This window comes from Octodon degus, unplaced genomic scaffold, assembly GCF_000260255.1.
Source record: "Octodon degus isolate 3935 unplaced genomic scaffold, OctDeg1.0 scaffold00145, whole genome shotgun sequence".
NCBI classification, from domain to species: domain Eukaryota; kingdom Metazoa; phylum Chordata; class Mammalia; order Rodentia; family Octodontidae; genus Octodon; species Octodon degus.
In genome coordinates, this window is record NW_004524721.1 from 6,385,561 (window position 1) to 6,400,450 (window position 14,890).

The 14,890-nt window shown below is 45.2% G+C and overlaps 1 protein-coding gene across 11 annotated transcripts in view; it reads right to left on the bottom strand.

Annotated features, from left to right (window-relative positions):
- Kiaa1217 (KIAA1217 ortholog) overlaps positions 1-14,890 on the bottom strand; it is a 326,909-nt gene that overhangs the window by 306,127 nt on the left and 5,892 nt on the right. For 7 of the 11 annotated variants that reach the window (XM_023701997.1, XM_004641889.2, XM_004641888.2 and 4 more), the window contains exon 2: positions 8,495-8,778. In XM_023701997.1, coding sequence (XP_023557765.1) covers positions 8,495-8,608 — 114 coding nt within the window. In that variant the 5' untranslated portion in view covers positions 8,609-8,778. Of the gene's footprint in view, positions 1-8,494; positions 8,779-14,890 lie in introns of those variants that run through there. The other 4 variants (XM_023701990.1, XM_023701989.1, XM_023701987.1 and 1 more) reach the window with 1 other exon arrangement.

Genomic DNA, 14,890 nt, shown 5'->3' on the forward strand with positions numbered 1-14,890 from the left:
GGGATTGAATTTAGGCCTTTGCGCTTGCCAGGGAAACGCTTATTCTACTGAGCCATCCCCCCGGCCCTCCCCCTTCCTTTCCTACATACTCCTGGACACTCTGCAACATGCTTTCCACTAAAACTTTATTCTGATTTTTATAGAGTGCTTCCTAACACAGCACCTCCCTAAGACATAGCATCTCATTCTTCTCCAGCACTAATTAAAATAAAAGCTAACACTGAGTTTGGTGGCATCTAATTAAACATGGATCAAAAGCCACATGTTAAAGGAGTGTTCCTAATTTAGAATTCTTTCCTGGTTTTCTATATTCTATAAGATCAAAGTCAAATTTTTTTTTTTTTTTTCTGTATTTTTTAGGGAAGGGTCTACAGGGTGTTCTGGGTCTCATTACTAGATAGGACTCCTGGTGATCTGCCTGTTTACAGCCTCTCAAGTGCTGGGATTACACAAGTGCGCCGCCACGCCTAGTCTCCAAAGTCAAATGAGAATCAATTCTGCAAATACAATTGCAACCCCGGATTTGATCTTTTCAGTTACTGAGTCCTTACTGCAACCTGTCCTGTTACATATTATTTTCTGCTCATAGGCCCCAGCACTTCATGAAGCACACGCACACGTACTTGAGCACAAATTCTCTACATACAGTTTATGCTTCCATTAGGACCCCATTCACTGGTATTCTCCAGCAACAAGCATTTTCCCCGTGTTCATCCTTCTCAGCTGCTCATCACTATTTATGCCACTGCTTCTTTACTTTCCAAGTCCCTTTTCATCTCCAAACTGTTATTAAAGGCAGATCTAAGTGACAGGCTGACCCTTAAGCCATTCCAAGGTCATTGGGCCATGTAGTGAGACGGCACCATCTTAAGATGGAATTAGTTAGAATTATTTAATTGTTGCATCAATAGCTTCTCTGGAGGTCTGCCTAAGCAACAACAGATTCTGTTGTTGTCCTGTGTGTGTGTGTGTGTGTGTGTGTGTGTATGATACCACAAGAGAACTAAAAGCTTTGTTATATATCATAATCTGGATAAAGATGACCAATGCATTGATTTTAAAGTACTGTGTACATCTATTATTAGCTCCCTTCTTCCTTCTCCCCCCCCCCTCCTCCTCCTCTTCTTCTTCTCTGGCAGAACTGGGTATTGAACTCAGCCCCTTGCACCTGCCAGGGAAGTAGGTCTTTTTGTTTTGTTTTGTTTTGTTTTGTTTTGTGGGGGGAGAACTGGGGATTGCCAGGCAAGCGCTTATTCTACTGAGCCATCTCCCCAGTCCTCTTTTTTCTTCTTCTTTTTTTTTTTTTTTTTGTATTTTAGAAAAGGGTCTACAGGGTCTCACTACTAGATCAGACTCATAATGATCTGCCTGTTTACAGCCTCTCAAAAGTAGGCATTACAGGTGTGTACCACCACGCCCAGTCTCAACTCCCATCCCAGCACGTCCTGGGGGTGGGGCCCGGCACAGCAGGCCTGGGGACAGGCCCAGGGATCAAATCCCTGGCCCTTGCACAACAGGCCTGGAGACAAATCCCTGGCCCCTGCACCGCAGGCCTGGGGGCAGGCCCAGGGATGGAACCCCTGGCCCCTGTGCCTGCTTGCAGGCTCTTTAATCCACTGAGCTATTTGGCTGGTCTCCTTTCTTCTTATAACTTGTATTTGAATGGTGTCAACTGACTACAGAAAGGAGGACTTAGCAGAGAAGCCTGTGCCTCTGGTTTATAACATCAAATGCCCTCTCTACAAAAATATGGGGCTGGGGATATAGCTCAGCGGCCTAAGGGCCTGCATGGCAAGCACAAGGTCCCAAATTCAATCCCCAGTACCAAAAAAAAAAAAAAAGGTACAGCACTTGAAGTTCAGATTTTTGCATCCATGGTCTGTGAAACTCAGCAAAATCGTTCACACCATGGACCTGCTGGCTGCACTGGGAAGCGCTGTGATCTAATCACACTGTCTCACTCCTGCTTCACCCAGCTTTTCATCTTGGAAGCTTTTACTATTTGCAGGCAAGGTCCCAAGGAGTTGCTGGAAGCAGCGTCCCGTGCTCCTTTCACCCTCCTTTCTTGTCCTCATTCTGTGTCCACTGGGTATCTGCTAAGCCATTCCATAGGCCCTGATCAGCTCCTCACTTTATTAAAGATGGAAGCATTATTTTCTTCTTTGTCTTGTTAATAATATTTTCTGTTCTTTGCTCTGCATTTTGTGTAAACAGAAGTCAGAATGACTTTACGAACTGTAAGAAGAATTTACTTCTTGAGATCTACCTTCTGATACAAAGGTAATAAAACTTTTCCTGTCCATCTTTAATTTTCTAGGACTCTGGGAAAGTGTGGATCTCTGAAAAGGAAAAGCCAAAAAACACAGTCAAGGTTGAACCAGACATGGCTGCGGTTTCCACAGGACAGGTCTTCAAGAAGTGAACAAAGTTGCTCAGAGGTTGTTGAAGGAGAGAGATGAATTGTAACTCAGGTTGTTCGTGAATAAACACACGAGTGGGTATTTTCCTTCTCTCCATTGTCTGCATAATTATGTCATTGCACCCAATAGCTGGACTATGGCAGAGAATGGTAAATAGGGGGACAGGCAGTGGGGAGGCGCATTAGGTGCTTGAGGGGTGCTAGGGAGGCTGGGGTTATGACCAGCCACGGTGGCACTGGAGGACACACAGTGTAAAGCCAGCGCTCAGGGGACCGCACAATCAGACTAGAAGTGATCCAAATATACACTGGGGCCGAGGAGATGGCTCAGTGGAATAAGCGCTTCCCTGGCAAGCGCGAGGGCCTGAGTTCAATCCCTGGTTCCACAAAAAAAAACAAAAACAAAAACAAATATACACAGTATCGGATGAAGGGATGAGCAATTATTTCTAATATAACTAGAATGTAAATGTTTTGTAAACACTTCTTTTATTGATTTGAAAATAGGGCCATGTCTTACAGTTTGTACTTCCCATGAGCCTTTACCATAGTATTTGGGAAATAAATATGCATGAGATAAATAAATGAATAAAAGATGTATTTGAGGCTTTTAAGGGGAAGAAAACATACAGATTTCATAAACACACTACAATTATGTTCTCAGCCACATAGCTCAGCTGATTAAAGCACCTGCAAGGGTACACAGGGGCTGGGGTTTGATCCCAGGGCCTGCCGTGCTGGCCCTGCGTCCAGGGCATGATGAGATAGCAATTGAGACTGGGTGTGGTGGCACGCCTGTAATCCCAGCTCTTGGGAGGCTGTAAACAGGCAGATCACTAGGAGTCCTACCTAGTAGTGAGACCCTGAACACCCTGTAGAGCCCTCCCTAAAATACAAAAATAAATAAATAAATAAAGTTATTTTCTGCCAGGCATGTTGATGCAAGTCTGTCATCCCAGCACCTGGGAGGGTGAGGCAGGAGGATCAATCACTGAGGCCAGCTGAGGCTACAAAGTGAGTTCAAAGTCAGCCTGAACTGCATAGCAAAACCCTGCATGAAATACATTTTTAAAAAAATATTTTCTGTCAATAGGAGAAATAAACCACTCTGGGTACTCAAATATTTGCTGATTTAAAAAGTACTATGATTTCAAACACTGATTGGAAACAAGAGCCCCTCACATTCTTTCCAACACCATAAACCAGAATAGTGTGAAGGAAAGAGCTGTCTTGCAAAGGGTCAGTGGATCCACTGGTCCCTTTCTCGGTGCTTCGCGATGCAGACACTACTGTCCTCTGACAAGGGAGGGAACCCACAGGGACAAAGCTAAGTCATTAGCTCCAAATCTCCCAATTAGCATAAGGTGAAGGCTAGATTCCAACCAGTCCTGACTCCAGAGCCAAGCCTTTGGCAGCCAGTCTGATTGCCACAATTAAAAGGGTTAGGAATGTGGAAGGAGGCAGTAACGATTACAGCTACTCTTAGGCAGCAGATAAGCACTGTGGGGCAGTAACAGTCATCGGCATTTTTTGAGGACTACAGGCAGCATTAAGGCAACCTCCTACCTCTTTAATATTTTAGACTAAAAAAAATCCTTACCAACATATTTTTAAACACTCAAATGTAAGTTTTTAAACCATGAATTTTTCCATGGTTGAATTCAGAGTGTGGAACATAAGGCAGACAGGCACGGCAGCACACACCTGTAATCCCAGCACCGGTGAGGCTGAGACAGGAGGATCATGTGTGCTTGGGGCCAGCCCGGGCTACATAAAGGAGTGAAGACCAGCCTGTACTGCATAGTGAGACCCTGCTCCCCCACCTCTAAAAAAAAAAAAAAAAAAAAAAAATCCAAAATAAACAATAAAATGAAACATATTCTATTCCCATTGTTTAATACCAAGGAATAAGACCTAGTTTTCCTAGTCCTGAGATAGATATTTCATGAACAGTGCAAGATGTACCCTTTTCACCACCATATTCTCCAACTCACTTACTGGCTCTGTTCTGGGTCTTACTAAGGCCCAGATCCAGGGAGACAGATACAAACAGGGTCAGCAGAGGAGTTTCTGGTACCCAGAACCTCAGCATCTGGAGATGCACATCAGACTTATGGTATTTGACCCCCTCCTTGGCAGGTCACCCAATCTTCCTACACAGGAGGTTGGGAATAATCCCTAGTCAGCAACTCGGGTGTCATAAAGAAAAGGACAGAAAAAGAGAAATAGGAGTAGTAAAGGATAGAAAACAGACAGATTATGCAATGTGTGCAGAATTTCATAAGCCTTCCTGAGATCACTTCGGTGTTTACAATGTTGGTTGGGGCTTGTTTACAAAAGTACAGCAACAGGCAGAAATGTGCATGCAGAATTGTACAGCAAAATTGCTCCACGCTGGCATGGTCCTCGTGGAATGTGAAAGAGGCAGAGAGACCGAATATGAGTGACACTTGGCAGCCTGCACGTCTGAGAGCAGAAACAGGTGACCAGCCACGTGGGACTGCAGGACCGCAACAGTGAGGGAGATGTACAAGAGACCAGAGCTGGGCACTCCCACACCACACCATGTTCTTATTCCCTCCCATGGCTACCACATCTGGCTACCATTCTGAACATAGCTGTTTCCCAATGGGACAGAGTCAGCCAAAGCCACCACCATCATAGTGTTGTAGGCAGCCAAGTAAGATAGAAATATTGTAGTCAGTCAGACAGGGCCAGGCTCTCAAAAGAGATACCACAGAAGTCCAGATATTTTGCAACTATGGGAGGGAGGGATACTCCAGCCGTAGGTCAGACCTAAAGACCAAAGATCAAACAAATGCCGACCTCTCTAAAGATTGGCATCCAAGATTGATCATCACCCTGAGGGAGACCCAAGAATTGTTAATCTGACTACTACTGGATGGCTACCTCATAAAATCCTGTTCGACATTCATGCCTGCTTGCTACATGACTCACTTCCCCATTTGGTCCTGGACTTAATCAATTTTACCTGAGCAATGGTTCTTGTAATCTCATTGGTTGACCATAGCTTTGTCCCACCTCATGCCCACTTAAGCTAGTTCCCATGTCTTCTCCACCACCTTAGACCCACCTCACCACATGGTTTTCCTCTATAAAAGTCCCTGGAAGAGACAATTTCCTGGGAAACTACCCGCTCAGGCCCCCCTTCTGTCCCTCTCTCAGACAGAAGTTTTCTTTCCTTCAATAAATATATTCTGCTCATAAGCTCTGTTTGTTCCTAAAATTCATTCTTTGGTTTTAGAGAACACAAACTCGTGCAGGTCAGGTCAGGAGATCGTTTTTCCCCATGTCACTTGGAGGTTCCCTATATCATTTGGAGGTCACCCACCCAAGATCAGTTTTTCTCCCTGCATTAATAATAAAAGCATCACAAATATAAATAATAAATGAAATTTTTTGACAAGGAAAAGGATACCACTTTTGATGGTTATTTCTCAGAAAAAAAAATAATGCATTTAAAGTTTGAAAGAAAAATATGTTCTCATTCAACACATTTTTAAAAACTTTTCTTCTTTTTCTTCTCATTGTTTCCATGAGATCCTCTAGCACGCCTCTCACCGAGGCCATACTATCTGTTCTAAACTTAGAAGCTTTTACCTTCCACTTCTGAGGGAGTTGAATAAGCAAGAATTCTGAACTCAGACTTATTTTAGTTCAAATCTCAAATTTTCTTCACTAAACTAAGTAACTGAAATTTCTCTGAGTTTGTGTTTCCTCAATTTGAACAGCTTTGGATAAAATATAGTGTCTCTAAAAAACTGACCTAGGGCCGGGGAGATGGCTCAGTAGAATAAGCGCTTCCCTGGCAAGCACAAGGGCCTGAGTTCAAGCCCCAGTTCCATTAAAAAAAAAAAAAAAAAAAAAAAAACTGACCTAGGGAAACAAGCATAGATCCACTTATTTTATTTTTTATTTTTTCAGAACCAGGGATTGAACTCAGGCCCTTGCACTTGCCAGGAAAGCACTTATTCCACTGAGCCATCTCCCCAGCCCCAGATCCACTTATTTTAATGCACAACAACTCTATCAACAGAAAATAGAGGTATTTTCTTTTCTTTTTTTTATTTTAGAGGTATTTTCTAAACGCGCTTGAAATGAAAAAAAAAATTGTCTTCCTTTTTTTTTTTTCTCCGAATGCCTTCAGGGCAGGTTTGGATGGCTTGAGTTGTGGGGATCCAACCACAGCAACCTGAGCCTGACTGCTTTGTTGAAGCAGCCACTTAAAGAACTGAGCTAAGGGGCAGGCCCCCTTCCTTTTTTTTGTATTTTAGTAAGGGTCTACAGGGTCTCACTATGTAGACTGGACTCATAGTGATCTGCCTGTGTTCAGCCTCCCAAGAGCTACGCCCAGTCTCAATTGTTGTCTCAATTGCTGTCTCAGAGTATCCTGGGGGCAGGACTGGCACAACAGGCTGGGAATCGAACCTCCAAACCGTGCATCTGCCTAAGCAGTGAAGGATTTTTTTTTTTTTTTGGGGGGGGGCTGGCTCAGGCTGCCTTAAGGGTGGGGCTGGCGTGGCATGTGGAGCTGAGAATCAAACCAGGGTCCCCTGCGCCTGACTGGGTTTGTTCAAGCAGGTGCTTTAAACAACTGAGCTAAATTAAAAAAATAAATAAACAACTGAGCTAACCCGCAAGCCCCCTCTTTTCTTAATTACTAAAGAATGAATCATGAGCCCCACTGCACATATGTCAGGAATCCCAAGTCTTTCTTCTTTTTAGACTCTACTTACGGCCTTTTGGCAAGGTCATCAAAACCCAAAAGTAAGGTCTACAGGGTACACCTCACATTTCAAAGCATCCAGATCACGATTCTCTGGAGTTTTCTCTTTGTAAAGGGAGAAAATGAGACCAAGGATAACATACAGGAAGAAGTTTCCCAGCTAGTGCTGGCCTTCTCTTCCCTAACTGGCAAGACTGAGCTGGCAGACCAGAAGCCGTGCGCTGTCCGCACCTGTAGCGCAGAGGTTGGGAGCTGTCCTCCCCTCCCACCAGGGTGCAGAAAGGCTAAGTGCTCTCACTTCTCTGATCAACTACTCCATCCTCAAAGGTCAATCTGATAACACATCAGTGAGATGCCCCGAGAAAGGCTGGCATCTCCCATGACCCCAAGCCTGCTCCGCCTGCGAAAGAGTGACTGCACGCAGCCAAGAAACAAAAACCCTCCGAGGCTCAGTTGGGCGCTATCTGTGCGGCTGTCAAGATAACCAGAGAAAACAGGTAGCTGAAGACAGCAGAAAGCAAGGCTTGCACAAGGAAGCCATCTGTGATTAAAAAGGAAGAAAGAAACGGGAAAAAAACCCAGAAACATAAGCCTCATGGCAGCTTCAGGGAAAGGGCTTCATCACAAGCCTCTCCTGTGCTCCGCTTTGCACTGAGCAGTTACGTGTTTATCTGCTTAGCCCTTTCCCGCTGTGCTAAGCACTCAGCCCTCGCAGGGTGCAATGCTTTACTCAGTGAAAAGATACCTGCATTTCCTACATTCTGTACTTGCGGTGGAACCCGGACGTCCTTCAGGGGACCTGCATTCTCTGGGGGACCCTTCTTCTCTGGCTGGGCCTCTTTTCTCTTGCTGCACCAGTAAAGAGGACAAAGCATGGCGAGGAAGTTTTTTCTACATACACGTGGAAAAAGCAGATTTGGAACAACAGAGGGACAGCCAGAGCCCACCAAACTTGTTGTACTTTATTTATTTTTTATTTTTTATTTTTGGCGGCACCGGGGATTGAACTCAGGCCCTTGTGCTTGCCAGGAAAGCGCTTATTCCACTGAGCCATTTCCCTGATTCTTAAACTTGTTTTACTTTAAATTGTGGGTTCTTTTGGTCTTCCTCCTACTGACTGAAGAACACCCAAGCTGGGTGCAGTGGCACACTAGGAAAGCTGAGGCAGAGCATCACGCCTGACACTAACCTAGGCAACTGAGTGAAACCCTATAACAAAATAAAAATCAGGGCACAAAGAGGGTTGCAGATGTGGCTCAGCACTTCCTGAGTTCAATTTCCACTACCTGTGGGTAAAAAAGAAGGAGGCAGGAGGGTAGGGAGGGTACCTGGTCTCTCAGCCTCTCCTGGTGCCCCATGATCGCCGTGGCATGATGTGGGTACTTCTGCTTCAGATGCTCCAGGAACGCTTCTCTCTTTCTATCCATCTCCGACGTTTGCATTCCCAGGATTTCTTTGGAACTTCGGGGCCCACCTAGCGTGTGTCTCCTCGGGATATTTCGGGCAGACTTGGAGGCTGCAGCACGACTGTTTCCATTAGAAAGGCGCTCCTTGGTCCTGCAGCATTCTGCATCTTCTAAGGATGTGACATGCAGATTGCCTTTTCCTTGTTCTGAAAGTGAAAAAATATATAGCTCACAGTTAAGGATTTCACACCAGAAATCTCATCTGCAGAACGCCCTGAGGGAGTATGGCCCCAGTTAATGTATCAAGGTAATTCAGCAAATCTTTTTCTTTCACTTTCTTCTTTTCTTTCCTTGTTCTTCACTTTTTCAGCAAAAAGGGAAAAATATACATCAAAGAAATAGGAGGGGGGCTGGTGAGATGGCTCAGTGGTCTAAAGCACCTACTTAGAACAAGCTTAGCAACGCAAAGGGACCACGGTTCGATCCCCTAGCACCACATGCCAGCCAGCCCCGCCCCCTGGTGGGCTGAGCTGGCCACACACACACACACACACAAATAAATAATTAAAAAAAAAAAAAAGAAATAGGAGGGGCTGGTGAGATGGCTCAGTGGTCTAAAGCACCTACTTAGAACAAGCTTAGCAAAGCAAAGGGACCGCAGTTTGGTTCAATCCCCCAGCACCACATGTCAGCCAGCCCCGCCCCCTGGTGGGCTGAGCTGACCACACACACACACACACACACATAAATAAAAAAAATTAAAAAAAATTTAAAAAAAGAAATAGGAAAAATCATACTTCAGAAATAAAAGATGTTATAGCTGAAAAAAAACAAAAAAACAAAAAACCCAAAACCCCTACTCTTTCTGGGTCTTCCTCCATGGTGTTCTTTGCAGGCGGGGACGCTCCTTACCCTCGTCTGAGAGACTATAACAAAGTTAGTTCCAGTGATTCAGATTATTTCTGTATTTTTAATTACTGAAATAATAGGTTTTTTAAAAAATGTTACAATCTGAAGACAGTTTCTGAAACATGTGTTTCACCACCAAGAACAGAAATAGCTGTTCCCCTACACACAAGTCACAGAAGCACTGACACATGGGAGCCATTTGAAAATTCTACTTCTCCATTAGCAGAAAGCAGGCAGGCAGAAAAAATACTAGAAGGAATCATCAAGGGCATGGAAAATAAAGGCTTAGACACATTTTATGTGCTGGGGACTCTCCGAAACATCAAGAAAGAGACTTGGCATGTTTTGGTTTAAAGAAAAAGAAACAAAAAACTTAAAAAATTCCAAAACAATGATAGGAGGGTAACAATGATTAATACATTGTACAAGGGCTGGGGAGATGGCTCAATATTATAAATGCTTCCCTGGCAAGCGCAAGGGCCTAAATTCAATCCCCAGTTCTGCCCCCCCCCAAAAAAGCCCACACACAAATACATTTTACACTGTTATCTTTAAATTAGAGTACAAGATATCAGCATGTAATTGTCCAAACAATATTAGCTCAAGCCTATCTTTTCAGTGAACTGAAATTAACAGTATATATTTCCTTTTGCTTTTCCCTTCCTTCTTTTTTCCATTCCCCAACCAGTTTCTCTTTCTTTTTAAAATTTCTTCCCATTTTACACAGATCTGGTGTTCTGGTTTGATTTTCATTTTTAAGTACTTGGTACAGGGTCTCACTATGCAGCGTGGACTCCTAGTGAACCTCCCGTTTTCAGCCTCCTCAGCACTGGGATTACACGTGTGCACCACCATGCCCGGACTCATCCTGGCTCAGCACGCCCCAGGGGCAGGGCCAGCCAGGGCAGCACGCAGGGTAAGAGATGGAACCCTTGTCCCTGCACTTGCCAAAGCAAACACTAAGACCACTGAGCTGGCTCACCAGCCCTGCAGACATGGTATTTTATATGGCTCTCGAGCTGCCCTGTAAGCAACAAATTGGTCCCTTTGAAGAGATCAACCAAGAAATCTGCAGTCAATGCATGGAGCACAGGACGTGTGCAGGTAACACCCCCTCCTCTCTGTTCATCTCAAGGGCTGGAGAACTGGCACACTGGCTTTCTGGGATATTTCCACTAACTAGGAAGAGAAGCTCATTCTTTTTTTTTCCGCGGAACCAGGGATTGAACTCAGGCCCTTGCGCTTGCCAGGGAAGTGATTGTTCCACTGAGCCATCTCCCCGGCCCCATTCTTTAGAAAGCAAGACTGAGGAAAGTAAAGGTCAGTCGTAAATATTTCAAGAGCCGGACAGGCTCTCTTCATGAAGCCAGGTTCTTCTAAGGAAAACATGGCTCATCCTACAATCAGTCGGACACCGGCAAAATAAAGAATACCTTCACTGACTTCTGCGGAAAATCATCAGACTGGGTCTCGGGAGTCCTGGCTTTCATCCTAGCTTTAGAACACACAACCTGAACTCTCTGTCTTGCTTTCTTCATTAATAAAAAAGAACAGTTGCACTGGCATTAGTAATGCCAAGAGCCTTCTACCTCTGGGTCCCTTAAATATATTCTAAATATTTAAGAATTTCTAGTAGCAGTTTACTTGCCAATAATTTATCTTTAAATTAAATGCAGGGGCTGGGGAGATGGCTCAGTGGTCTAAAGCACCTACTTAGAACAAGCTTAGCAAAGCACAGGGACCGCGGTTCAATCCCCCAGCACCACATGCCAGCCAGCCCCGCCCCCTGGTGGGCTGAGCTGGCCACACACACACACACACACACACACACACTCTAAATAAATAAATAAACTTAAAAAAAAATAAATTAAATGCAGAAGAACAGATGCTGTACTTGTGAATTCTGCTCACTTGCACCTCAGAAGAACAGAGCTAAACCTTCACATGAGTGATGTAGCGTAGCAGGTGTCCCCAGATCAGGTGTAAGGCGGTTCCCTAAAGCAAAGCCACCACGGCAGTTCTCCCCTCTTCCCCTAGAAACATCTGCACATAGAGCTCTATGTACAGACTCCCTTGGGTCAGGAACAGAAAATATTTTAATCTCAGCCTGCTTTTCCTGTTCCAGTCTTCCAAAGCTTGATATGCGTTGTGGGAATAATGCTTGTTTACCCTTCACTTCTCATTATCTCCCTAATTATGGCATCTCCATCAGACACTGATGAAGGGGGGGGGGAACCCACAACCAAATTAGTTAATCCTTCTACTTTTCATTTGTTTCAGTAGTAAGTTTAAAAGGGGAAAAGACCGAACTACTGGTTAAAAGACGGCTTTGAGGCCAGGGAGATGGCTCAGTAGAATAAGCGCTTGCCTGGCAAGTGCAAGGGTCTGAGTTCAATCCCTGGTTCCAAAAAAAAAAAAAAGACAGCTTCACTTGTGTACTTTTAACTTCTTTAAGGTCCTCTTCTAACACTCAGGCTCATGTTAGAGTTATCTTAGGTAGGGTCTCTTTCCTAATATTGACGTAACAGGATTTGTTGAATAAAGGTAGATTCAGGGCTGTGGGTGCAGTTTAGGGGCTGTTATGGTTTGTGTCTAGCTGTCCCTCCAAAGTCTCATGGTGCGGCTTCTGGAGTTTGTGATTGATTATTATGGGTCTTAGTACTGCTGGATTATGGGTATGAGTACTCCCCTAGCCTGGTGCAGATAGCCTGGATGTAACTTAAGCGAGACAGAGAGACAGACCACTCTCTGTGGCCCCTTATTGCTGCTACTCCTCCCTTCATTCTCTCTTGCCCTTTGCCGCAGCCATGAAAGGTTGCTCTCTGCCATGCATCGCTCTGTCTTGGAGCCAGCTGAGTACAGACTGAAAGTCACGTAACTGTGAACTAAATAAGCCTTTCCTTCCTTCATTTTGAGTGTCGGGTATTTGTCCCAGCAGTGACAGAAGAGTAACTGAGACAGGGGCACAGCACTTGCCTAGTATGTGCAAGACTGGGGGCTGGATACTCAGTACAGGAAGGGAAGGAAGGGAGGGAGGGAAGGAGAGAGGGAGAGAGGGAGGGAAAAGGATACTAAATGCTGAGCAGGCCATATTTCAGGGTGATAAATACCTGTATTATCTGAAGACAGTTAGCTTTATCTTTTGAGTGTGTGTTTAGCGTGCATTATGTATTAACCAAAGCTGTCATATACCTGATATAACACTAATGACTATTAAGTGGATTCTTTTTTTTTTTTTTTGGCGGAACTGGGGATTGAACTCAGGCCCTTGCACTTGCCAGGGAGTGCTTATTCCACTGAGCCATCTCCCCAGCCCCCTTTTAAGTGGATTCTTAAAGATTATTTTTGACATCTTTTAAAAATGTGTCTTAAGGGGGCTGGGGAAATAGTTCAGTGGAATAAGTGCTTGCCTGGCAAGCACAAGGTCCTGAGTTCAATCCCTGGTACCACCAAAAAAAAGTATCTTAAGGGCCAGCCAAATAGCTGGGGGGGCGGGGAGATGGCTCAGTGGAATAAGCGCTTCCATGGCAAGCGCAAGGGCCTGAGTTCAATCCCCTGGTTCCACAAAACAAACAAACAAACAAACAAACAAACAAACAAACAAATAGCTCAGTGGATTAAACTGCCTGCTTAGGCGGAAACAGAGCTGATCCCCAGGTGTGCCTTGCTGGCCCTGCCCCTGGGGGCGCACTGAGATGCAAATTGAGACCCAGTGTGGTGACATGTGCCTGTAATCCCAGCTCTTGGGAGGCTGCAAACAGGCGGAACACAACAAGTCCAATCTATGCAGTGAGACCCTATACACCCTGTCCTAAAATACAAATAAATAAATAAATAAATAAATAAATAAAAATTTAAAAATGTATTTTAGAATTATCCAGGACAGCTGTATTGATGAACAGGATTGAGGCTCTGGAAGGATTCCTGCTACGTCTCTACATGGACCCTCACAACAGACACTCCCCAGCCACGCATGCAGGCAAATATCCACGTAGGCAAATATCCATGTAGGCAAATATCCACAAACTCACCGTCCTAACAAAGGCCCAACAGCGGCCAGAGCCACATTCTGCCTGGCTCCGACTCACAGACACCCATGATCTGTTCTGTTCCATCCAAGGATCCTCAGATGAGGTAGTTCTGACCAGAGCAGTAACTCCTTGGAGGTAACAAGTTTTTCACTTTAAAAAAATAAATAAATTGGGGGGCCGGCAAGATCTCAGTGGTCTAAAGTGCCCGGTTAGGCAAGCTTAGGCAAGCACAGGGACAACTCAATCCTGTGGACCACATGCCATGCCAGCCCTGCCCCCAGGGTGGGCTGAGCCAGCCACAAATAAAATAAAATAATAAATTGGGGAAAGGCTAAATGCGAGTCTCAGAAGTCACCACAGAGGTTAACCTTTTGGTGGTGGGCTGAGACAGGATCTGGCTACCTAGTTCAGGGCAGCTTTGAACTCACTATGTAGCCCAGGTGGGCCTTCAACTTGCAGCAATCTTCCTGCCTCAGCCTCCCCACGTTAACCTTTCAGAGGCCTCAACCTTTGGACTCCCTCCACCCTCATTCTGTTCTAATACTTTTCACTGGGAAAGTCTCTTCAGCCTTACACTATTTTTCATTTGCTTCTCTTTCTTGTGGATTGCTCTAAAGTGTCTCTGGTTGTTTACCAAGGCATAACGTGACTTGGAGGAAAACAGCAACTCGCACCGGTTAGTAATGTAGTTAGAAGACCCCATGCACGACTGCCTGGGAGCCGCCCAACAGCACCCAGAGCCCCCTCCTCCGTCTCTCTTCTGCTTCAGGCCACCTGCCTGATGGCTATCAGCCCATCTGCCTCCACCAGGCACCTGCTCCACTTTCTCTGGCACTGAACAACCCTACACCAGCGTCCACACAAAGCCCCGTCACACACTTCCCAGTTACCTGAGCCTCTTCCTCCATGAGGTACCCCCCTTGGGAGCTGCCAACCCCACACTGAGGGAAAAGTGACAACCCTCACTCCAGCCACTCAGGCAGGATGCAGACTCTCAGCTGAGGAGCAAAACTAAGCTGGGTTCCAAAAAAACAAGAGAGAGAACAGGCAAAGGATGCTTCCTCACAATTCCACAACCATGGAGTCAGACACTCCAGCCCTGCCAGGTCCTCATTATCTCCATCCAGAGAGAAAAGCTCAAGGGTGGCTCATGCAGGTCTTCCAAACAGAAAAACAATTCTATTTCTCGTTTGGAATGTGCTTTGGTGCTAACATTTAAGTATGGGTGTGTCTAGCTGGTTGCTATTCTGGGAATCCTTGTGGAAGGAAGTAATGAAGCTGGAGCTCGAAGACAAGGCTTGGGAGATGCTGAAGAGCAGCTCTGTTTCCTCTTCCTACCCCTCCCAGCCTGAGAGAGAGAGAAGGAGGGAGAGAGAGA